Here is a 26,234-nt window from a genome sequence, read left to right as displayed (position 1 = left end):
CATATTCTGTGTAGTGCCTTGAGTTCAGCCTTGAAGTGCGTTTCTATAGCACTTGGCTTCCCTTGTTCCCTTCACATCTTATCCAAGCGATGCACAGAGGCTCCCTTGTTAGTGACATCTCCCTAGCCTCAGGGAGGACATCTTAGCTCCCAAGCTAAGTGTCAACACTTGTCTGACATACTCCTAAATTTCCCTAACAAATGTACCAGTTTTTAAATGAAATAAAAGGACAGATGTATAGAAGTTGACATCTGTAGTGTTTAAATGACAATGCCCTCAGAGGCTCGCATATTTGACAGTGGAGCTGTTTGGAAAGTGTATTTTAAAAGCTGCTAACCAAGCTAAAGGAAAACAACCGGGTTACAAAGCTAAACATTTTGTACTTCTTTTCAATGCCTCTGAGCAGTTTCCACAATTGAAACCATTCACTTTCTTCCAAAGCATTCAACAATAGCTCCGGTGTGGACGTGGAGTAAGGCCCTGCTGGGGCGAGTCCGGGCTCCACAGTACGGCTCTGGAGCTACCTACTTAAACAGTGGGATGATGGCCAGAGAGACAGAAGGAAGTTGTGCTAGCAATTTACCTTCTGACTCTGCTCATGAAACACAAGGATTGTGACCGGAAATAAATACAATATTGTTGTACGGATTTTATTAAATTAAAAGAGAACTTAGAGATCCCTCTGTTGCTCGCACAAGTGTACAGACGCAGTCACACAGCAGCCATTGAGATTCGGATGGCAATGCATTAACCCAGGGGAAACGGCAGGCCAGGTCACTTCTGTGAACTGCTCTTCTCGTGTTTCCTAATAATGTCCATGAGGTTGGCCCCTGTGACCAGGCTGCTCTGTGTCTGTCTGTCCTTCTGCTGTTCCTTTCTCTTCTGCTCATGAAGGTAAGGAGAATTTAAGAGTTGTGGCGGGAGAATGGATCCCGTGGGCTTCACTCTTTTGGCAACATCCCAGAAGAGTCTTTTAGAGTTGTTATTGATGAATGTAATTGCCGTTCCATTTTGACCCAGTCTCCCAACTCTGCCAACCTGCAGAAAACAAAAACAAACAAAACAAACAAACAATGCAAAAAGACATCTTCAAATCTCATTCATTTCAAGAGAAATGAAGATTGTTATTAGAGGCATTTATACAGCTTAACATTCAAATAAGGCCTCCTTCCTTTTTTCTTTTGTCAGCATGCATGTGTATGTGCATGCGCACACATGTGTGAGGTGTGTATGTATGTGTGCATGTGTGCAATCCTAATAGTGTTCTCTGGACTGTGTGTTGGATATGTTAGTATAGTATATAGTATATAGTATATAGTATATAGTATATAGTATATAGTATATAGTATATAGTATATAGTATATAGTATATAGTATATAGTATATAGTATATAGGGAGGATGCCAACATACACATTTCTTGCTATCTTATTTTTAATGAAAAGTCAGAGGAGCATTGTTTGTTCTAGCCTTTGTGCCTTGAAATGTTAGATTTAAGCCATTTGACAGAGTTCTCAGTTTGACAGAATTAAATGGACACAAATTTTCAAATATGGAAAACCGTAGCAAGCACAAACTCTACTTGTTTCTAAATTCAAAATGAATTAAATTAGAACGTTTTTCAGAAGAAGACAGAGCCATGGCTAACTTTTACATTGAAATGTAAAATCTAAAGTCTAAACTCAGAATTATTGAAGTGAGCCAAGTATGGTGGCACACTTTTAATTCCAACACTTTGGGAGGCAGAGGCAGGGGGATCTCTGAGTTTGAGGCCAGTCTGGTCTACATAGGGAGTTCCAGGACAGCCAGGGTTACACAGAGAAACCCAGTCATAAAAGGGGGGGGGGGGAGAAAATAGTGGAGTGAACTGATGGTCCCTACTGATATAGGGGAGTTTTAAGGTTGTAAAAGACAAACTTTAAGCAAGTTACAAGGACTGAAGCCTCTAGGGAATGGGACTGCCAAGTAAGGAAGCAAACGTGGTTTGTATCTGATTTGCTTAAGTATATCACTGGATTGTTCCAATAAAATAATTAATATAAAAATAGCTCTAACTCACAAAAGAAAAGAAACTTCAGGAATCATGTATTTGGTAAAATATACTCTTCTGGAATATGCATAAAATATTTAAGGCTTTAAAATGAAGACAAACTAATTTAAAACCTGGACCAAGGATGTGACCCTTATCCAAGAGGATGTAAGTGATGAAAAGATGTCCCTGAGGCTCCAATCACCACCGGGAAAGGCAAAGCAAAGCCGTAATGAACCATTCGTTCTTACTTAGGGAGGCCTTAGACTGTCACTGAGGGCCTGCCTGGGTTAGACCGCAGCAGGGCACAAACCCAGTGCAGTGGTGTGTGTGTGCTGCACTCCCAGCAGAAGAACCAGACGCTCAGGGTCACCTTCAGCTGCACTGAGAGACGAGGTCAGCATGAACCACACAGACTAATGAAACCTTGACTTCAAAATCAGCCAGTCAGAGAACAGCGACAGCTGGCAGGCGTAGAGAAACTGGAACTCAAATATTGCTGAAGAACGTGCAAAAGCTACTTTGGAGAACAGTCCAGCAGGTCCTGAAGATGTTAAACGGACTTACATGGAAATGAACAGTTCTGATCCTGGCCAACAGGAATAAAAGTGTGTGGACAGAAGAATCTGTACAGAGTATTCACAGTAGGGCCACTGATATTAACAGCAGCCAAAAAGTGAAACACACGGTTAGTGAATAGGTACACAGAGGTGGCATACCAGAATGAAATATTTTGGGCAATAAAAAAGTTAAAGTATAAATATACATACTATAGAATGAGTAAATATTAAAGACGTGCTAAGTAAGAGAAGAAAGTTATAGAAGGCCACACATGGCATGATTTCTTTTATTCAAAGTGACCACAAGAGCCGAATGTACAGAGGCAGAAGCAGAGTGTGAGCACGGGGATGAGGGGAGACAGAGTTCAAGCGGTTGCATGCAGATGAGGGGCTTGTGTTTGCTCTGGAATGGGGAATGACTGCTGACGATGGGCCATCTTTTTAGGGTGGTAAAAATTTCCTGAAACTGACTGTATGAATATATTAAACTGTATGAATATTAAAACATTTAATTTTTGAATTTACGTTAAATATGTGAGTTACAGTCAAGTGGTGGTGCACACCTTTAATCCAAGCACTCAAGAGGCTGAAGCAGGCAGATCTCTTGAGTTTGAGGCCAGCCTGGTCTACAGGGTGAGTTCCAGGACAGTCAGGGCTACACAGGGAAACCCGGTCACAAAAAACAAACAAATAGGGGGTTGGGGATTTAGCTCAGTGGTAGAGCACTTGCCTAGGAAGCGCAAGGCCCTGGGTTTGGTCCCCAGCTCCGAAAAAAAGAAGCAAAAAAACCCAAACCAAACCAAACCAAAACAAAATAAAAACAAACAAATAAAATAGCCCAAAACAGCAGCAGCAAAAGAGAGTGGGTTGTACAGTATGCGACCTGTAGCTATTGATAATTTGTAACAAGATACAGAGCTGTAGCAGGCAGTGGGCACCTGTGATCCCAAGGACTTGGGAGGCTGAGGCAAAAGCACTCCAAGTTCCAGGTTAGCCTGTTCAACTCGGAAAGATGCCATCTCAAAATTTAAAAAAGGAGTCAGGGTTGTGGCTTAGTCGTTCAGTGTCTGCCCAGCATGCACACAGTCTCCGGCTTAATACACAGTATAAGACAAAATGACTTCCAATATTTTATGAATTCTAAGGTTGCTGAATTGATGCTATCTAATATCAACTTTCTTTTCCTAGGAACTTTCTACCACTGAAGATAAAAACGGCCACTCGGAGATCTCTACTAAACAGCACTGACTGAGCACTTCTACTCGACTTTTGTGAAACATAGGGCCTTGCTATGCTGTTCAGACTTCTGGGTTTACACAATCCTTCTGATTCAGCCTCCTGTAGCTGCCACTCCTGGTTTGACCACCAGGCTCACAGCCAGAGGAAGTTACTGTATAGAAACACTCACAAAAGGATAAGTACGCCAAAGTTCCGGCAGCATTCTTCCATAATAAAACATGAGAGACGTAACAATCAATAAAGGATTTGTTAACGCACAGCACCGTCACACAATATAACATGGTGTAGCAGTTTAAACAGGACAAGCCAGGCAAGTTAGTGAAGACACTGACTAGGCTGGCCACAGAGTAAGCGCTCTCTACTGTGAACAGTTATTAAATGATACCTGTTATGCATGCTGATGAGAAAAGACACGTGAGATAGATTTAAGAAAGCAAGGCACACAACAGTAGGTCTGATGTGGTCTCTTTTACATGTACTGATACACAAACATGTGTACCCATGTGCATGTGTAATATAATTTCTTAACTATTGTCTGCCAAAACTCAAAGGCAGAACCAAATGTAAAGAAGCCTCACTGCCAGGTGTGGTGGTACACACCCTTAGTCCCAGTACCTGGGAGGCAGAGGCAGGCAGATCTCTGAATTCTGAGACAGGTAGGACCGCACACAGAGACCCTGTCTCAAAACAAAAAAACAGAGGCTTACTCCTCATTTTATGCCTTTTGTTATGTGTAACACTCTTCCTGTAGATACTTAGTTCAAGAGCTGAAACAATCTAAGAGCTGGGCACAGAACAGGAAAACCAGCTAGCTCCAGAGTCATCTGAACGGAGTCAAAAGACCTTACATATTCACCAAGCCCAGAGGTCATCACCATATTGTAGTGATGAAAGCCACAGAGTGAGTCTTGGGATAGAAGGTTAAATGACTATAAATAGCATATTCTAAGAGGCAAAGAAGTGTCTCAATAGTGTAACATTTCAGAAAAAATTTCTACCTGAAATTATGAAATGCTTGAAAGGAAACATTTCATTTGTTCCAACAATTATCTCCTGCAGGATATTTAATTCCTGGCTGAGTCTAAGCAGTCACACAGTGCAGACGCTGAAAGCATAAGTCACCGTGGCATCGGGAGGTAAGCCCGACCAAGTGCATCTGAGAAAGGCTGTACTTGGGTGTGTAAGCGATGCCGGAGAAGGAAGACGGAGAAGCTGTGAGATAACAGCGCACCAAGCAAGGCTCTGTTTCTGCCAGAAAGAAGGCCATTGTCACTCTTGGCAGCAAAGGAGAAAATGAAACTTTAAAAGGTGAAAGACTAGGACAAGTAAGGATGTGACGAGAAGCTCGATTCCTGAGACAACAAGCATTTTAAAGTATCACCTTTACTCTGGCCACATACAGCAACTCAAAGCCATCTTTCAAAACAGCTTTCTTTTCTAAACATAAAAACTACCAGAGGGCTCAGTGAAGGAAATAAAAGAAAAAGAGGCAAAAATCAACCAATAATTTAGTGCTTGACATTTAAAGATCTAATTGATGTGTATGAGTATTTTGCTGCTCTCTGTGCACCGGTGCAGACCGAGCACCAGAGGAGGGTACATGGGCCCCTGGAACTGAAGCTGCAGGTGCTTTTCAGCAGCTCTGTGGGTGCGGGGATCAGAACCAACTCCCCTGCAGAGCAACGAGTACTCTTAGCCACTGAGCCGTCTCTTCTACCCCCAACATTAAAGAAACTCATTTCCAGTTTCTAATATAGATTGGGTATATAGTTTTTAGAACCAAAATTTTGTCTCTAAGTATATATATTCATTTTTTAAGTTTTTAAAAATTATTGTATGTGTGAGAGTGAATGTTTTGCCCGGATGTACGTGCATGCCTGGGATCTGAGGAGGTTAAAAGAGGGCGTCAGAGAGCCTGGGACTAGAGTTATAGATAGGTTCTAGGAATACAATGTTCTTAACTGCTAAGCTACCTCTCCAGCCCTAGCCATATGTGTGTGTGTGTGTGTGTGTGTGTGTGTGTGTGTGTGTATACGTTTTTTCTTTCTTTCTTTTTTTCGGGGCTGGGGACCGAACCCAGGGCCTTGCACTTGCTAGGCAAGCATTCTACCACTGAGTTAAATCCCCAACCCTGTATATACATATTTTTAAGACTAAAAACATGTAAAGTTTTGTGTTCTGTTTTTTAAAAATGTTTTCCCACCCAGACAGCAGCGTATTCAATCAGATTCAACACCGACCTAGCAGGAGAGAGATGCCTCTTACCTGGTGAACATACTCATCCAGGCTTGAAGGCATATCAAAATTCACAACCAGCTTGACGTTGACCAAATCTAGGCCTCGGCCCAGGATCCCCGTGCTCACCACCACTTCATAGTCTCCTTCCAGTAGTCCCTTTCCAATAACGAAAAACAATGTTCACTATTCAGGCCAGGAGTGGTGGTGCACATCTATAATCCCAGCACTTGGGAGACAGAGGCCAGCCTGGTCTAGAGAGAGTTCCAGGCCAGCTAGGGGTACATAATGAAACCTGTCTAAAGAACAATAAATAAGTTAAAAAAAAATCACTATCTAGAACTTATTTTATATGGCATGTGTAATTCTGACTTTTTTTTTAACCTCGGTATTTTGCTGCAATAGCGTTTCAAGAAATAGAATTCTTACTCTCGAAACATGAATATAGCTCAAGTTCTCCCTAACCACCATGGAATTTATTTTACTAATTAACTCAAGCAAATCTCGTCTTACGGCGAGCTTCTGCTCTTCCTCAGGCCAAACTGACCTGCTTTCAGCAAGGGTAGACTGTGAATAGCTCTCCATCTAGCACACATCCTCTAGACAGCAGGCTTATTGCTCCCACACACAGGAGCAGGAGGAGTAAGGAAATTATAGTCACGTTTGCTTGGGGTCCCTGTGACTAAAAAGGTCTGTTTTTGCATGTAACCAGCTGGTAACAGGCCATCTCTTGAAAATGCCGTGGAAGGCAGACTTGGAAGGCAGAGAACACAGAACGCAGACCCCACCTTCAGTATCTCCCTCCTCTCCACCTGCGACTTCTCGGAGTGGATGGATGTGCTGCTCAGGCCTGTGATCTTCTGAACCGCCTCGCTCAGCAGATCTGCGCCAAGTTTGCAGTCCACAAATACTAACACTGGAGGCTTAAAGAGCTTCTGATCCTGAAAAAGGAAACAAGAAATTAAATTATTCACAGAGCATAGTTTATGTGGAAAACGTCTCTGAAACAATTAGCACGAGGTTATTATCAAACAGTTTACAAATAGTGCTAAAAAGAAATTATATTTTATAATCTAAAATAAAAAACATATTCTAAAACTAATGTTCTCATTTAAGAATGCACAGCCTTCTCATCTCATTTTTTTCATCATTAATATTACAAATATATTTAAATTCTTAACTGTGCTCACTGGTCAGCACAAGCTGCCTTTAACTTGACGCCATATTTGTAAGTAGCTGCTGGCGTATATTAACCACTCCAACAAGTTTGCCTAAATTAGTTCAGAGTCTCAAGGACAGAAAAACTTTAAAAAGCATGTATATAATTTTTGAAAGTTAAAATATTGAGGATTTCTGAGAGTGTGAGTGCGAGAGTGAATGTGTGTATGTGAGAGAGGATCATATTCTGTAGCCTAGGCTCACTGGAGCTCAATTTCTAGTTCCGAATCCAAGGCTATTATTCTTCTGCCTCCGCCTCCCAAATACGGGGATCATAGGCTGGAGTCACTGTGCCCAACTCCCGAGGAGCAATCTTCACATTTACATATATTTGCATAATCAGGATTCTAAGCCAGAAGGTGTGGCACAAACACTGCTTACCTAGCACACTGTGAGCTGAAGGAGGGTTATGAGTTCCAGGCCAGCTTGAGAGACCTCAAAAGGAAAACAAAATGTATCTCCCCCAAATTACTAGACATCTATACTGCTTATCTTCAGAAATAAAACTTTGAGTTGGGCATGGCAGCAAACACCTTTAACCCCAATACCGAGGAGGCGGGAGTGTCATAAGCTCGATGGCTTCAGGCACGCCAGGAACACATAGCAAAAGCCTGCTTCAACCAAACATCAGAAGCGAAACTTAATTTGGTCCTTACAGGATTCCAATGTAGGTAAAGGGATTTACCACTAAATATCTGCACCAGACTTGCCCCAAGCTTCCCTTAAGTGTCACTCTCCCTGGAGCTGCGAGAACACACACACGTGACCAAACATGGCTGACAGCTTGAATACTCACATTTAGGATTTCAAACAACTTCTTCTTTTTGGCTGGGTCTTCTACCCACAGGATGATCTGCCGCACGCTGGAGCAGGGCAGGTTCTTGTCCCCGGTGACAATCCTCACAGGATTATGCAGAAGCTGGTCTGCAAGCTGGTCTATGCTATCTGGGATTGTGGCAGAAACCAAGACGGTCTGACAGTCGCTCGGAGTGTGTTCCAAAACATCCAGTACTTGCTGCTGAAAGCCCATCTTCAACATGGTGTCAGCCTGAAACGAAGGCACTCTCAGTGAGGCTTACCCAGCCCTAAACCAAAACCACTCAGGTAAGACAGTGATTAAGAACAGAAGATATTAAAGACACAGAAAAATACATTATAATGTAAAAGACCAACAGGGAGATGCTATATAAAATTACAGACTCTATAACATAGTGATATGGATTATTATTCTTATTATTATAGCTGTAAAAATAGATATTCTGCATACTTATCAACAAAGCACTTTTTAATTATGGCAACATGTAAATGATTGCTCGGAGAAAACAAACACTGTATGACACAATACTATTTCTATTACAAAACAATGTAATATAGTTAAGAAATTAATTAAGGGGCTGGGGATTTAGCTCAGTGGTAGAGCGCTTACCTAGGAAGCGCAAGGCCCTGGGTTCGGTCCCCAGCTCCGAAAAAAAGAACCAAAAAAAAAAAAAAAAAAAGAAATTAATTAAGCTGGGGGAACAGTTTGCACCATGATTCTAGCACTCAGGAATCTAAGGCAAGAGGACTGAACTACAGAGTAAAGCCCTGAAACATGGAGAAGCCAAGAGGCTGTCCTGTGTATGGGGCCCGGGAGCTTCCTGAACTTTTGCTTTTCAGTGCCGAGACCCAGTCTCTGCACACACCAGTGTCCCACTATTGAACCACATCTATTGGCCTTAGATTTTGGAAACAAGTTCTTGATATGCAGGCTGGACTGGCCTTGAACTCATGATCTTCTGCCTTAGCTTTATTTTTTTAAGATTTTTTTTTTAATTTTATGTATATGAGCACACTGTTGCTGTCTTCACACACACCAGAAGAGGGCACCAGATCTAAGATGGTTGTGAGCCACCATGTGGATACTGGGAATTGAACTCGGGACCTTTGGAAGAGCAGTCAGTGCTCCTAACTGCTGAGCCACCTCTCCAGCCTTAGCTTTCCAATGCTAGCTTTATAGGCATGAGCCACCATGGCTGTTACGGTTCACTTTTGGTTTTTCACAGTTTTATTTCCTTCTAGCCATGGATATGTACTATAAAACAAAATTATTTTAAATTAAAAAAATAATGTTGGGGATAGTTATGGTTTAAGTGTTGACTGTGGTTCAAATGTTGGTATTTCTTCAAAATGCATACTGAGACCTTACCACTAATGTATGTTGGTTGTCCTCTGTTACAATCTGTCCACCAGAAGTATTTTCATCCAAATTTCAGCTTCTGCATTGCCTCTGGTTACCAATCTAGGGAAACCCACTGTCTGTCCCTGCCATATTGCATGGATAGGTACACCTGCCACAGCTCTATGGGCAGAGCTCATAAGCACCCCTTTCCACTACATCCACGAAACCAACAATATTGGGCATGCCAAGGGCATTATATATAAACACATGGTCAACTAACTCTAAGCACCAAATAAAACCTAACTATGTAACAAACAATGCATCAGTGTTCCAAGCCTCTGAGAATCTAGGAATCACCTGGAGTGAGTCTTTCACCCAACTATCCCAGTGAGAAAGTCAGGCTAGACAACATTCACTGGGCACACCAGCAGTTCTATGGCTTTGTGGCCATGTTTGTTGTTTCCTAGTATTTGGAGAGAGGGTTTCCCAGGTAGCTCGGGCTGCCTTTGAATTTGTTTATTTTATTATTTTATATGTGTGAGTATTCTGCTTGCATGCAAGTCTGCTCCATGTACTTGCCTGCTATTTGTGGACGTAAGAAAAGGCTGTTGGATCCCTTAGAACTAGAATTAGGAGTGGTTGTGAGCCACCAGGTGAGTGCTGAGAACCAAACCCAGGACCTCTGTAAGAATAACCAGTTCTCTTAACTACTGAGCTATCCCTCCAGTGCCCTCAGACTGGCTTTGAACCCACCCTCTGGCATCAGCCTACTAAGTGCCAGGGTCACAGGCCAGTATGAACTATCTGCTCCTCAGGTGGCTTTAATCTCTAGGCCAAGTTGGGCAGACCTGTGCTTGGTTACTGTTATGGGGCCAGCTTCACAGTACAGAGAGCATACAGTCTGGCAGCCTGTCCAACAGAGCAGAAGGGAGAAGGCCACATCCCCATCTGGAGGGACAGGGGACAGTTTCAAAGTCCCTCATCTGAAGCAGAGAGGAAGAAGCAGTATGGGACTGTGGGAGTATTCTAGGCTAAAGGGAAAGCCTGACAAGAGACGCAGATGGTGACAGCAGAGGCTTCAAGCTGCATGGGATTATCTAGTCCTGGCCCTCCTCCTGCAGAGTCATCCACCCCTCCTTGGAGCTTCACTCTCAGTTCCTGTCACTCTGCTGCCTCCGCTGCCAGCTTCACAAGTCAGGCCCTCAGCTCCATCCTCTCTGCTCACTCCCCTCCAGCCTTTTCTTGGAGGACCAGACAGATTCCAATGCACTCCTTGTGCACAGAGAAACAAGTTCCAGTTCGTCTACTGTTCACAGGAAGGCCAAACTCAGACAGCATTACCAGGACCCCACATTTACTCAGTTACCCTTTCTAAAATTAAAGGCATAGCTATAATTTATGGAGTCACCTCTCCAGCTGCCTTCTTCCCCCATATGCCGTCCTCAGAAGGCTCATAAATGATTACAGTGACTCTCAGATTTAACCCTTCAGTTCCGGGGCCTCTATACTGCCCTTGACCCCTTCACTGGCTGGCTTGCTGGCTGCCTGGGCTCTGGGTCTTTCCTCTTTAATTTCTCGTATACTGAGGAGGGGAATAGCCTCCCTAAACCACCACCTTTACCATGTTATACCCCAACTCGTAATTTAGAAAGCCTCATTGTCTCCCACATCAAATCCAGAAGCTTCTGTCTCCCTTCAGGGCCTCTATAATTTGACTCCACCCTAGCTACCCGATTCCACTTCCTGTTGCTGCTCAGGAAGAATTCCTCAAGCTTGTTGTTCTCCTTCCTTCTTCTCCACCAGTCGCTTGGGCTTTCTGACTGTTTATCTCTTCATTGGAATATGTTATCTGTCCTCTATTTTTCCCCCCATTTTCTGAGGAACAGTTCAAATCCCATTACTATATTTTAATATCGTCCAAACACTAACTCTCTTAATGCTATTCCAACCTTAATTGTCCTGAACAATTAGCATATCATATAGAAAATATAGCATTTTATGTTATAGCACTTTCCCTTCTAGTTTACAAACTATGGCTCTCAAGACAAATTCCAACTTTTACCTGTTTTGTGGAAAGCAGTCCCATCCAGTCACCTTTCTCTTCTTTCAGTATGTTTTTTTAATGGTGCAATAAATAGACCTCAACATCATGCAAATGCTAGGCAAGTATTTACAATCCAATGATATTCAGAATCCTTTTTAAAAAAGACTTATTTTTAGTCTATGCGTATTGTGTTTGTCTGCATGTATGAATGCGTACCTGCTTGTGCTTGGTACCCATAGAAACTAGGTGTCAGATCCCCTGAGACTCAGTTGCAGACAGCCCAAAACTCCTATGTGGGCACTGGGAATCAAATCTGGGTCCTCTTCAAGAGCAGCAGACCCTCTTAACCTATGGTCATGTCTCCTCCCCCCAATCCTTGATATTTTGAATCAGAGCATCTTCATTAACTCACGCTGCTCCTGAACTTGAGACCCTTTGATCTCTGCTCTGCTGGGTAAGTAAGTGCTGGGTTTACAGGCGTGCGTGCGTGCGTGCGTGCGTGTGCGTACGTGTGTGTGTGCGCGCGCGCTCGAGTGCGTGCGTGCGTGTGTTCATGTAGACGGAGAAGGAAGACATGTGTGCCTCTGTGATGGCCACAGGTCCACCTCGGGTGCCATTCACCCTGGTTTTCGAGACAGGATCTCCCAGTGGCCTGAAGCTTGCCAAGCAGGGCAGCCTGGCTAACTGGTGAGCCCAAGTTCTGCCGTCTCCACTCCCCAGGTCTAGGACTATACTGAGTATGAACTACCATGCTCAGCTTTCGTTTATGTAGGTTCTAGGGGATCAGGCTGACTAGGGTGTTTTCACTGACTGAGCTCTCTCCTCAGCCCCACGTCTGGGTTTTTGTTTGTTTCTGTTTTATTGTCTTGGTTTTCTTGAGGCCTGGTCTTGCTATCAGAGTTGCCTAGATTGGCCTTGACTGTGTGATCCTCCTGCCTTAGGCACTGCAGTCAGTTTTAGGTGGAGGTAGACGTATGTGCCACCATGCCACTCTGGCTATTTTCATAGTGCGACGGTTGTACAGATCACTTTCAAAGATCACACTGGCCCCCAAAGCCAGAGGAGGTCAGCAGATCCCTTGGAACTGGGGTTACAGACTGTTGTGAGCGGCAATGTAGGTGCTGGGAATTGAACCTGGATCCTCTGGGAGAGTAGCCACTGAGCCATTTCTCCAACCCCCCATCTGCTGTTTTAAAGAAAATATATTTGCCAATTGGACTATACTGTTTAACTATATTTTTAAAGTAAAGATGTTGTTTATTTATCTGTAGTGTGCGTGTGCATGTATGCATGCGTGTGTGCATGCACGTGGTGTCTGTAGGTTACAGAACAACTCATTGGAGTTTGCTGTCTTCTACCACGTAGGTTCTGGAGACTGAACTCAAGTCATCGGGCTTGGCAGAAAGAACCTTCACCCGCTGAACCACCTTTGCAGCCTATCTGAGTATTTCTGTATCTCAGCAGACAGTATAATTCAAGTGTATATTTTTTTCCTCAAAATTTCAGTATTATGTAGATTTGAATCACAATGAAAATATTTCTGCAATTCTGGCTAAAATACCTGGAGTTGCTTAATCTGCACATAGCATTCCTGAGCTAACTTTTGCACAAACAACCGATAAGGCTGTTTGTCTGCTCGTTCCCCATCTAAGCTACAAAGAACCCTTTAAATGCTGAGGCCGTGGGCAGGAGTGTCAGGCACACCGCACACTAACGGAGACTTCTTTTAAATTATAATGTTCCATGTTGGCTGACAGGCCCTAGAACCCTTACCTGCTGCAAGCAAGCGAATACATACATACATACATACGTACATACAAACGTACATACATACATACATACAAACGTACATACATACATACATACAAACGTACATACATACATACATACAAACGTACATACATACATACATACATACTACATAAATAAATAATACATAATAAAGTGCTGTGAAGAGGTAGAAGAATGAGTCTACCCTGAACTTCACCAATAGCCATCCAGGAAGACACTGACGTGGCAGACCTTTCAAAGGATTCAGTTACATCATTATTCATTCCTTTTGGACATCTTAGTCTGCGAGACCTTGTCCAACATTGCTCATCCTCACTCCTGCTGCATAAGATTAAACAACTTGCCCGAGTTTTCTTAGGAGCTGACTCAGACAGATGCAGACACCCACAGCCAAACAGTGGATGGAGCTTGGGGGCCCTCAGGGAAGAGCTGGGGGAAGGACTGTGGACCCAGGAGGGAATAAGAACACAGGGAGGCCAACAGAGTCAATTAACCTGGACTCTTGGGGCTCTCAGAGTCTGATTCCCCAACCCTCCCCACACACAGGTAGCAGATGTGCAGCTTGGTCTTCATGTGGGTCCTGAACAACTGGAGTGGGGCTATCCTAAAAGCTATTGCCTGTACATGGGATATGTTCTACTAGCTGGGCTGCCTTGTCTGGCCTCAGTGGGAGAGGAAGCGCCTAGCCTCTCAGACACTTGGAGTGCCAGGGTTGGGGGGATACCCAGGGAGATCCACCCATTCAGAGAAGGGGAGGAGGGATGGGAGAAGGTTTGTGGGAGTGGGTAACCCGAGGAGGTCAGAGAGCAGGCTGTGACGTGAATAAGTAAAAAAAAAATAAATTAATTAATTAAAAAGAAGTTCAAACTCTGCCTTGAGGGTCAGACACTTGAGGGTCAGAGGAGAGAGACTACATTATCTCTACATACCTGAGGGTGTTCCCCTGGTGTTCACTGGGACAAGGGCACACCAGGAGATCACTAGTCAGAGCCTCAAATCACACCTTTACCACAAAACCTCTGCTGTTGTTGCTAGTGGAGAATACAGAGAAAATGTGCCCTGGATGCGAGGATGGCATGTGCCCAGTTCTAACGCTTGTCTGCATGATGTGAGGGGCCAGTCATGCGATGGTGGTGCTGATATAGAATGGCAGGAGGGCTCAGGGTACAGGCACTCGCAGCAAAACCTGGTGACCTGAGTTCAATCCCTGGACCCCATGATGGAAGGAAGGAACCAACTTCTAAAAGTTGTCCTCTGACTTTCACACAGGAGTCATGGCATGCATGGTCCTGTGCACACACGTATACACATGCGCATACACAGCAGCAGCAGCAGCAGCAGCAGCAGCAGCAGCAGCAGCAGTAATAGTAGTAGTAGTGGTGGTGTGGTGGTGGTAGTAGTAGTAGTAGTAGTAGTAGTAGTAGTAGTAGTAGTAGTAGTAGTAGTAATTTAATTAAAAAACATAGGGCAGGCAAGATGGCTCAGTGGTAAAGGTGCTTGCTGTCAATCTTGAAAACCTGAGTTTGATCCCTGGAACCTACATGTGGAGGACAGAACCAGCTTCCACAAGTTGTCCTCTAACCTTGGCACTTACACATGGCAAATACATGAGCATGTATACACAGTAAGTAAATAAACACACACACACACACACACACACACACACAGACCTATATTACTATCATCATCATCATCATCATCATCATCATCATCATCATCATCATCATCATCACCATCATCACACAGACTGTACCACATAACATCATGCAGATAAGCATGAGAACTGGGTATCACATCCAGGGCACATATACACAGTAAGTAAATAAACGTGTGTGTGTGTGTGTGTGTGCGCGCGTGTACATGTATAATAAAATAATGCACTTACTTTATTTGATACTTCAGAGCTATAAAATGCCTCTCTGATAGAATTAACAACAAAAGTTTCACGACCACTAAATCAATGCCCATATTAAAAAAAAGAACTATCCTTCAAATATCATTCAAATAACTTCTATTAACTACTTCGATGGTTCCTATAAGTAATTATTATTATTATTGTCATTGCTTATTTTAAATGTCGGGAAGCATAAAGCATTGTGAGACTGGAAAGGTAGCTCAGTGGTTTGCATGCCTGCTTATTATACAGAAGGTCCAAGAGCCAATTCCTGGAACTGCGAAACCAAACAAAATACAACAAAAGCCCGCAGCCTTGCCTTGGAGATTATAGTACCCACTGATTTGGGTGTCCTTTTCCCTAGGAAGATAGCTTCGGTTTAACTGAATGAATCATGCCTTGTCTTAGCTGTGGTGTACATAGATGTCAGCTTAAGACCCAGAAGAGTAAATTCTCACAAGTCCCTGGATCTTTTTTTTCATACTGAGAAAAATGTTCTGAATAGACAATGTTACTACATAGCTATGATATACTTTTAAGTAAATCATACAACACCACGTGGCTGCAATGTTGTAATATGTATTGTAGTATCCGTGTGCTTACAGGTAAGTGCACGTACAAGGCATCCCCATGCACGTGAAGGTGAGAAGTCGATAGTGCCCATCTCCCTCAGTCACTTTCTATCTGATCTTACACACTGATTTTACCGTGCACGTGCATGGCTGTGTGTGAGGATGCATGTGTGGAGGTCAGAGGATAACCTTGTTCGAGGCAGCGTCTCTCTCACGGTTTGTTATGGCTGCTGGTGCATCTGGCTTTTACAAGGGTTCCAGGAATCTAACTGTCATGGTCAGGCTTGAATGGCACATGCCCTTATCCACCCAGCCAGCCACCTTACATTCTGAGACAGCCTCTCGCTGCACACAGAGCTCACGAACTAGCTGTACTGGCCAGTAAGCTGCAGCGGTCTCGCTGCCCTCCTAGCACTGCGGTTTCAGATCTGTGCCTCCATGCCCAGGCCTGGCCTGAGCTCGGGTCACACCTGTACAGCATCACCCACCCCTGACTAACGCTCTTTAAACATCCCTACTTACTTCATCTACTACGACAATCTTTATGCCGCTGAGCGATACGGAGCTCTGTTCAATTATATCCAGAAGTCGTCCGGGGGTTGCTATGACAACCTGAAGAAAAGAGCAAAGATGAATTTTTTTTTTTTGGTTCTTTTTTTTTTCGGAGCTGGGGACCGAACCCAGGGCCTTGTGCTTCCTAGGTAAGCGCTCTACCACTGAGCTAAATCCCCAGCCCCAAAGATGAATTTCAAGTTAGGTATTATTCATTCATTTATTTGATCTTTGTTGTTTGTTTTGTTTTGTTTTTTTAACTTTTTTCTTTTGAGAAAGGGTCTCACTATGTACCCCAGGCTTGCCTTGAACTTGCCATCCTCCTGCCTCTGCCTTCTGAATGCTGCGGTTGTAGGTGTGCACCACCATACCTGGCCTTTTTTCTACCTTTACTGATTACCTAGCATATTCTATATACTATATAAAGTACCACAATGGACAAGTCATACACTGTTTCTGCTCTCACAACCTGTATCTATGGGGAGAAACAAATAAAGTTAAGTGCTATTGCGATACATAGGATAGACACTAAGTAGAGGTCTGCCTGGTACACAGAGAGCAGTCTAGAGGGTCAATGGGTGAAAGGTGAATGGTTCAACAAGAACAAGGGCTGGAGAGATGGCTCAGCGGTTAAGGGCACTGGCTGCTCTCCCAAAGGTCCTGAGTTCAATTCCCAGCAACCACATGGTGGCTTACAACCATCTGTAATGGGATCTGATGCCCTCTTCTAGTGTGTCTGAAGATGACAGTACACTCGCATAAATATAAAATAAATAAATCTTTTAAAAAAGCAAAAACAACAAAAAGTACACCCATGTAGTCCCTGAAGTGGGTCTCTCTGCTAAGGGCTTCCTTGAGAAAAAGCTTAAGTACAGCACTGGCTAGGGAAAATGTAAGGCAAACAGGGTCTCCTTGAGTAGAGAGTAAGAGTAAGTACTCAGAGATAATGGAGACTGTATCTAAAGCTACAGAAACCAGCTCAAGGCTCTTCTATTGGCCAAATAAGGGTCAAACCAAATCACAGAAAACAGGAAACCTGATCCCACACCATGAACTCAAGACATTTGCATATCTCAAAGTACTTCTCCCAAAATATTTACTAAATACAAAAGGAAAAAAAATAAACTTTGCAGTTAAAAGGCAAGTTAGCATTGGCAAGGCAGTGGTAGAGCTGGCTGGTGGCATGCTTCCCTACCTAGCAAGCAGGGGACGGGAGCACCACCCAGCACCTCAAGGAAGCAAACAGTAAGTTAGCATCACACGGGATGCAATGAAAAGACCAGGCGGTATTTCTCTTTAAAATGGTTTGAAATCTGAGCACGGGAGAGCACATTGGAAACTGCAGCATTTCAGTGCTGATTCAAGAGTATTGCAAGGCTGAGACTAAGAGGGAGAGAAAGGTGGGATTGGGGTGGAGGTGGGGGTTGGTTCTGCAGGCAGGAACATTTGCTGTCCAAACAGGAGGACCTGAGTTTTCATCCTCAGTACCCACAGAAGTTGGCTATGGCAGTCTGTGTGCCTGTGATCCCCGCACTATGGAACTATAGCTCCAGTAAGAAAGCATGTCTAAGGGAAGAACTCAGAGTGTGACAGAGCAGGACACCCAGGGTCCTCCTCCACCTCCACAAGTGCACAGGAGTACACATCTGCACACACATGTGCACATACATCACATATATGAACCATATACACACAAAAGTTAAAAAAAAAAAGCAGACTGAAAGGATGGGTCAGTGGTTAGGAGCACTAGCTGTTCGAAGCACACACATGGTGGCTCACAACTCCAGGTCCTCTGCACCAGGCACGCACATGGTGTGGATACGTACATGCAGGCAAAACACTCATACACATTCTTTAAAAATCTAAATGAACAAAAGTCACAGCAGCAACAACAAAAAAAGAGACCTGTAAATCTCAGAAGTGTCAAAATCATTAAAAGAAAATGCAAAGACTAAAGAATCACCACAGACTGAAGATGAAAGAGACGTATGTGCTGCTGTCTTACTTTCTTTTCCTGGTGCTGTAATAAAATACCCTAGCAAAACAGCTTAAGGGCTAAAGGGCGGGTTCTGGGTCTCAATTCAAGGGTACAGTCCAGTACTGGTGGGGAAGTCGAGTGGTGAGAACTTGGAGCAGGCTCTTAGTGGTGAGGAGACCTAGGCTCCATCTGCTCTGTGGAGGAAGCAGGCAGTGTGGACTTTCCCAACCTATCCCCAGGCCTCTGAAGAGTGTTACAACAGCAGCAGCAACAACAGACTTGGAGCAGTTGCTCAGACCGCACTCACAACCAGAAAGCAGAGAGATAACCACATGCTAGTAATCAGCACACATCTTAGATTTCATACCATCGGGGATCCCCTGTCCAGGAAATGGTCAAACTACAGTTAAAAGGGGTCTTCCCCATTGATACAATCAACATAATCCCCTGGGGCCATGCCTAAGGCCAGTCTCTTGGGTGACCCACTGACAACACTAACAATCACAGACATCATCCAAATATACTAAATGACCCTGCTGTACCTATTTACCTTTCGGATGCCTGCTTTCTTTCCTTTGGAGCTGGGGACTGAACCCAGGGCCTCGCGCTTGCTAGGCAAGCGGTTTACCACTGAGCTAAATCTCCAGCCCTGATGCCCGCTTTCTAAGATAGGCTTTCCCACTCTAGCCCAGGACGGCCTTAGCTTTCAGTCTCTGTGCCTCAGAAGCCATAGTGCTAGAATTACAGGTGTTGCTACGACATCCAGCTTCAGCTGAATTCTTGGGTGAGGGAGCCAGGTATAGGATAGACTGTGTATGAGGAGGTGGGAGAATCATTAAAATGGGAGTGGGTCCCGAAGTGTGGTGACATGTTAATTTCTGATCTATACAAATACATCAGTGTTAACTTGCTGAGTCTAGAGTTGCATTATGGGCATGCAGAATAATGCCCTTGGTTGTAGGAGTCACATTCTCAAGTATACAGGAGCAATGACACATCAAGTCAGAGACTTACTTCTATGACCTGGGAGAAAAAAAAGTTTCTTACACTGTACTGGCTTCTTTTGTTCAATTTGAAGTTTTTTTCCTTAAGGTATGAAAATACTGTATCTAGTCACCTAAATATCTGAATATTGAAATCTGGAGATTACCACCAATGTACTAACTATTTTTCTCTAAGAATGGAAATGGAGCCAGCTGGATAGACCAAGCTCCACACTCAGAGGCTGTGGTGGATGATCTGAAGTTGATGGCCTGCAATCATATACAAACTTGTCACGAAGAACCCAAAGAAGAAGAAGAACTCCAAGGCTAGCTATTTAAAGGTGGTTAAAACTGCACCTACATGTCTACCTGCATCATAATAATGTTCCAGTGCTGGGCAGTAGATGTAGGTCAAACGCTTGTATGAGACTCTAGCACGCTCTAGTAACCCAATTCGGTGTTCATAAAATATTTTAATGGTTAACCTTATAAATATATACTACCGAACTTATAATTTTTCACTAGTAAAATATTACTTTTCTCTGTTTTATATAGTGGAGGTCTACAGTGAATATCAACGTTCCAATTTCCCACTAATTACAATTCGGTAGTATCTTTTTTTTTTCTTTTTCTTTTTTCTTTTTTTTCGGAGCTGGGAACCGAACCCAGGGCCTTGCGCTTGCTAGGCAAGCGCTCTACCACTGAGCTAAATCCCCAACCCCAATTTGGTAGTATCTTACAAGTGTATTTTACATGTCTTAAATCTGCCAAACACATCTGATGACACTTATTGTAGGTAAGATAGGTATTAACAGAGGGTTTTTAAATACCACAGTGTTCTCATACCTGTGGGCAAGTACCTGTTGTCTCTTCTTCACAGTGCTCCCTAGCATCTCAGCTCCTCCCTTGGAACTTCATAACTTCCCTGTCATCCCAGAAACTAAAATGGTAATAGCAGGGAACCCTGGGGCCAACAGCAGCTACCGTCTACCTTTCCTAGTGGGTCCCTGTGCCAACCTGCTCTTAAGCTGAGTTGACAAGTATGTACCCCCATTCTAACTCAAGAAAACTGGGGCTCACCAAGCCAAGTACTGATGACATCATTAGCAAGTAACATGGCTACAATTCGATCACACTGCTTTCATGTATCAGAAAACAAAGAGTGCACACAGTACAGCGGAGGGGTAGCAGGTCGGTTAAAGGAAGGTTCTAGTTTGGGCAATTATTATTTACTAGCTATGAACACTTATATAAACCCCAGCTTCTGAGATCTGCCTCCTCAGCCATGAAAGACAGGATATGCAAACCTGTGTCCATGGCTACATGAGACGACGTGCAGGAGAATGGCCAACAGAGCTTAGTATACAACACACAGGCAGTAAATTGTATTCTATTCTTTTCCTATGTAAAACAAGCTATTTGTTTTAGGTTGTTTGTCTGTTTTGTTTGTTGGTTTTTGAGACAAACTCTCACTCTATAGCACACACTGGTCCAGAACTCACTCTGTAGCTCAGACTGATTATAAACTCTCAGCCGTACTCCTGCTTCGACCCCCAGTGCTGGGATTACAGACGTGTATTACTAGACCTAGCTATAAAATTAACTTTGTGGGGGGGAGATACTCATAGGCAAAAAGCTAAAAGCTAATTAAAATTTCACCTTCAAGAATACACGTGTACGCACACACATACACACACACACAGGCACAGATGCACACAGACACACACACACAGGCACAGACACACACACGCACAGGCACAGACACACCACACAGATACACCACACCACACACACAGACACACACACACACACACAGGCACAGATGCACACAGACAGACAGACATACACACACACACACACACACACACTGTTTCCTCTGTTGCTTACAGAACCTTCAAGGGCCTTCTCTCAAACAGGTGCTTACCTTCACATGCTGCTGTAGGCGATAGAGCTGCGGGGGTAAAGGTAAGCCCCCCACGAGAAGCACTGTCTTCATTCGAGGCAGCCCCCTCATCAGTTCCTTGGCCTGCCTCTCTATCTGAATGGCCAGTTCTCGTGTTGGTGTGAGAATGAGTGCAGATGGAGTTTTATCCTGAAAAGAGGAGAAAAACAACTTAGAAACCCCAACAATTAATTTCTGTTGACGCGGACTAAGCCCTTCACAGTGACACCTTCAGCCCCAGATAGGAGCCTTTTGCCCACCCCATGCCTATTTTTCCTCCAAAAATGATCAGAACATGAACCTATTTCTTACCCAACTTAGATGTACAGCTAAAGGCCAAAAGTGAGGAGGGCGTACACAGTAAGCAAGGAGAGAAAGGTGTGCTCAAATCTCTAGCACTCCTCTTGCAAGGTGGAATCCCTGGTTCACACGGAAGACCCACCAAAGCCTGGCATTTTGGTACCTGAATTCTTCCCTCTCTGCACTCACACATTTACATCTTTCTTTGGCCAAAGGACTGAAGTTCATGTGCGGATGCGTGAGAGGCGTCCACATCCTACGCTCCCCCTTAGCACTGTTTAACCATCTTGTGTTTGAGCTGTGCCTTAGAGTTTCCCTCACCATTTCCTCTGCGGTTCCTTCTTTTCTTCCTCTCTCCCTACACTCCTCACTCTTCACATGCACAGCCCACAGATTCACCAGGACAGACTGGATATCCTCAATCGAGAACCAGAACGCCCTTTAAACACCAACATGGCGTTCAAAAGTTTCAGATTCTGGGGGCTGTAGAAAAGAGCACTGGCTTCTCTTGCAGGGGACCCAGGTTTCATGCCCAGCACCCACATGGCCGCTCACCACCTCCTACAACTGGAGTTCCGAGAGATCCAGGATCCTGTTCTGGCCTCGGAGGACACAGGGCACACATGTGCTACACAGACATATGTGCAGGAAAACACCTGTATGCTTAAATGAAATTACATTTTTTTTAAGAGATTCAGATTCTGGAGCAATTTGTATTTTGGATTTCTGAATTAGGAACGCTCAGCCAATAAAGTCTATATAAATAATCTAAAATTAGACAAACTCCCAGATCTGAAATCCTTCTGGTTCCAAGCCATGTCAGATGATGACTCTTGGCATGTACTGGGAAAATAAACATTCAGCATTTGTGAAATTGAGTGTGAAAATGCTTTATACGCCATTTCTCGTTTTGTTTTGCTCAAGAACGGGGGGAGGGGGGTGTTACTATGTATAGCCTAGGCTGTTTCCAACCCAGTCCTCCTGCCTCAGCTTTTGGAGGGCTGGGATTATAGGCCTGTGCCATCAGGCCCAGCAGGACTATTTAAAGATGCACCATGGGTTATACATAAGAATATACTTTATGGACTGGAGAGATGGCTCAAAGGTTAAGAGCACTGACTGCCCTTCCAAAGGTCCTGAGTTCAATTCCCAGCAACCACACTGTGGCTCACAACCATCTGTAATGGGATCTGATGCCCTCTTCTGTCATGTAGGCATACATGCAAATAGAGTACCCACATAACTAACTAAATCAATGCTTCAAAAAAAAAAAAAGAATATACTTTGATATGCTGCAACTGCATTCTAACTTTAATATGCAATGCCAGCTCCTCCAAACCCTAAGAGGCTTCTCTGACATAAACTGCAGCTCATCCATCTGGTAAACAGGGGTTTTTCCTGCAGATCAAAACTTTGTTCTTTTATAGAAAACCTGCGAAGAATAAAATGTCTTGTAAGGAAATTAATTTTTAGACCTTCCAGGAAGAGATCTTTCGTTCAACAATGAAAAGAATATTCTCTGAAATGATGTTTTCACACAGGAAGCAAAGGAAAATTATCAGCACCTCAGCGACTTCATTTACAGATGCTGAGCTGCAGCTTGCAGATTTAACCAGCTACAGTCAATGAAACTTGGCAAATTCTGCGTCTCTTTCTGAGAGGAAGACATGTCGGATCGGTAAATTACCTCAGGTAAAGCTCGGATAATTACAGGTAGGAGAAAAGCTGCCGTTTTCCCTGAGCCAGTGTCTGCGCTGGCCAGAATGTCTCTTCCCAGAAGCCCCACAGGAATCATCTGCATCTGGATGGGAGTTGGCACTTCGTAGCCTGACTTCTTCAAGTTCTGATTTAAGGTCTCGGGGAAGCCACAGTGCTCGAAGTCAATAATGGGCCTGGCAACTTCTTGTCCTTGGACTGAGATTCCTAGCTGCTGTTTAAGGGTTTCAATCTGGTCGTCCCTGAGGGCCACAATAAAGGGGTGCTCTTTGTAGACATAAAAGGCATCCAGTGGGGACTCTGGCTCGGAAGCAGCTCCCTGTGGGCTGCTGGGTTTTAATGATCCTTCCTCTTCCTTAACTTGCAGCAGATGTTTTGCTTTGCACTCCAAGCTACACACGTCTTCGTCGGTCTTGTCACAAATATACTCTCCGTAACGACCGCAGACAACACAGACGGGCTCCCCAGGTTCTGGCCACCGCTGGGTTTTGGAAAATGACTTTACCGGCTCTTCAGATGGGTGGCTGTCCTTCACACCCTGATCAGGTCCTGTGGAACAAACCTCAGCCAACTGGCAAGAAGGGCTGGATGTGCTCGATGCACTGCCGGGCCTGTCTGCTGTGACAGCTTCCTTAGTAACTGATTCGAGGACCAGAGTTTCTCTGTTTCCTTCCAGCTGAAGGCCTGCCGCTTCTGGCTTACTTTTTTTGGCTTCGCAGCTTTTGAGGTCATCATTAGAATTCCTCTTGAGTTTCAAAGATCTTGGAACAAACATTCTTCAACATTCTGTTGAGGAAATGGCACCATGAGATATATTTTACCCTCCATTAAGCTCACATGCTAGCCCCATACAATTTTGTGTCAAGAGAATTTTACTCAAAGCAATAGTGAAGACATCATATCCTTACTTAAGCCAAACTTTTCTTCCACTTATCAGTTTCCTCTGGGGTAAGGGATAGAGTCTTTTTCCTCAGACAAGGACGTATGAAACACTGCCTACAGTTGCCCACAACCTTCCTGCACACGCCACCTATTTCTGTTGACCAATCCTTTGTACTTTTATGGAGCAGATAGGATAGAAATTCTACAGCATATCCTTCTATTGCATTTCCACAAAAGAAGATACTTCACAATTAAGAATCTTAAAAAAGGGGCTGGGGATTTAGCTCAGTGGTAGAGCGCTTGCCTAGAAAGCACAAGGCCCTGGGTTCAGTCCCCAGCTCCGAAAAAAAGAAAAAGAAAAAAAAAAAAGAATCTTAAAAAAAAATCGGGGTTAGGGATTTAGCTCAGTGGTAGAGTGCTTGCCTAGGAAGCACAAGGCCCTGGGTTCGGTCCCCAGCTCCGAAAAAAAGAACCAAAAAAAAAAAAAAAATCAAAACATCAGCTTAAACAGAGAAAAAACCTATTATATTTATATACATAAGAGTGCTCATTCTTTGTTGCTTCACAATCTGGAAAAGTAAGTTTACTACAACCCTAAATTCACACACACACACACACACACAATTTCTTGCATAATACATATATAATAATAAATACATGTATATTTACATATATTATGATTGGGAATGTACTTCAGTGGTAGAGTGCTTTGCTGGCACCTGAGTTCCACATTACAAAGAAAAACACTAATACACACGCACGCGTGCGCACACACACACACACACACACACAGACACACAGACACACACACACACACACACACACACACACACACACAGAAGCAGATGAAGAACCCAGCTACACAGGAACTAAGTTTATTCAAATAGCAATTCCTAAGTGTTAGAAACCAAGTATTCTTGCTCTGGAGAACACACAAATTAGTGTGTTCACAAATTGGGGAAAGAATGTTTAACATTTTGGGACTATGAAATATACTTAATTTTCTCAAAAAACAAAACAAAACTTAAGAAGTCGCTAGCACCCATTTTCCATTAAAAAAAAAACAACAACAACATGGCACCCAAACCGCCTAGAGTTTCTCTGAGGAGCGGGAATGGGTGGGGCGCTCCAGGCGGCAGAGAGCCTACAACCCACTCCTCCTGCTCTAGGCAACGCCCGCATCCCGCGCATTCCCTCCCTCCCTATCCGCCCGCGGGCCCGCGCTCCAGGCGCGCGCACGTCACGAGGACCGGGACGAGCGGCGTGATCTAACCCGCAGCCGCCGTCTAGCACGCAGGTTATGGAGCACAGGAACGGGAGCCGGAGGCACGAGCTGCCAGGGCGGCGCACGCTCACCCGCGCGGACCCGGCCGCGTCCGTTCCCGCTCGGGCCGCTCCCTTCCAGGCGCTAGGCCGAGCCTCCGGCCGAGAAGCCGGGAAGCTCCACAGACCAAGTCAGGGTTTGAGGGTCCCGCGCCTGCGCGCAACGGGAGGCGGAGCTCCACCTGGCTACGCCCTCGCGGTGACGTGCTGCGGTGGGCGGTGCACCGGGTAGCGGGCGGATGTGGGAATCCTTTTGGAAGACTCTAGTAGGGAGTAGGCTGGTGAGAAAGAATTGCCAAGGAAGGGCGGGGGCCGCCACGCTTAGAAAGTGGGAAGTTTGAGTGGGCCAGAAAACCTTCTCTCAGCTGCTGAGAATAACTCCAGAAACGGAGCAACTTGATCTGGCATAGTTGATATGCCAAAATTCATTGCTGCAGCACTCCGCCCCGCGCTATGTAAACCAAAAACCAAAAAACCAATCCCCAAAGTCTTCCAAGTTCCAACGCGTGGTCTTTGCTCTGCCAACTTCTGGAACAGCCAGCCCGACAGGTCCCAGGACTTCTACTTCTGTTGGGGTGGGAAGGAAGTAGGACAGGAGAAGCAGGGAAATAGAGATGATATTTTGGGTGTCAAGTCTTTTTTTTTTAAAGATTCATTTCGACCTAATGTTTAATGCATGCAAAATTAAATTTACCAGCTACGTTAAGTGTGAAAATACTAATAAAACAAAACTCTGATTTTATGTTGGCATTAGTAAATTAATAAATGCTAAATTATTTATTTCTGTATCTCTAGGATTCTACTTCCTTCGTCCTGGTG

General features: G+C 44.2%; 1 protein-coding gene across 2 annotated transcripts; it reads right to left on the bottom strand.

The window, feature by feature from the left end:
- Positions 1-625: 625 nt before the first annotated feature.
- On the bottom strand, positions 626-25,576 carry Ddx59 (DEAD-box helicase 59). 2 transcript variants are annotated; one of them, NM_001190820.1, is made up of 8 exons: positions 25,449-25,576; positions 23,182-23,996; positions 21,177-21,344; positions 16,262-16,351; positions 8,077-8,328; positions 6,851-7,003; positions 6,093-6,221; positions 626-1,038 (listed from the first exon to the last, which is right to left on the bottom strand). In NM_001190820.1, exons 2-8 carry the CDS (start codon positions 23,983-23,985, stop codon positions 775-777), a joined length of 1,860 nt encoding a protein of 619 aa, NP_001177749.1. In that variant the 5' UTR covers positions 23,986-23,996; positions 25,449-25,576; the 3' UTR covers positions 626-774. The 2 variants fall into 2 exon arrangements, with proteins under 2 accessions (NP_001177749.1, NP_001005535.1); NM_001005535.2 differs by lacking the exon at positions 16,262-16,351.
- Between the last annotated feature and the right edge of the window lie 658 nt (positions 25,577-26,234).

This window comes from Rattus norvegicus, chromosome 13 (assembly GCF_021556685.1).
Source record: "Rattus norvegicus strain SHRSP/BbbUtx chromosome 13, alternate assembly SHRSP_T2T, whole genome shotgun sequence".
In the NCBI taxonomy this organism is placed as follows: Eukaryota; Metazoa; Chordata; class Mammalia; order Rodentia; family Muridae; genus Rattus; species Rattus norvegicus.
The sequence above is the reverse complement of the archived record's forward strand: the minus strand, read 5'-3'. Positions and strand labels throughout refer to the sequence as shown.

Excerpts from the sequence above, each read along its gene's own strand:
- Ddx59 (NM_001190820.1), bottom strand. The coding sequence starts at position 23,985 with ATGTTTGTTCCAAGATCTTTGAAACTCAAGAGGAATTCTAATGATGAC. Across the intron at positions 16,352-21,176 it reads GCCTACAGCAGCATGTGAAG|GTTGTCATAGCAACCCCCGG; the intron begins GTAAGCACCTGT and ends TCTTTTCTTCAG. Across the intron at positions 1,039-6,092 it reads TGGATGAGTATGTTCACCAG|GTTGGCAGAGTTGGGAGACT; the intron begins GTAAGAGGCATC and ends TGTTTTCTGCAG.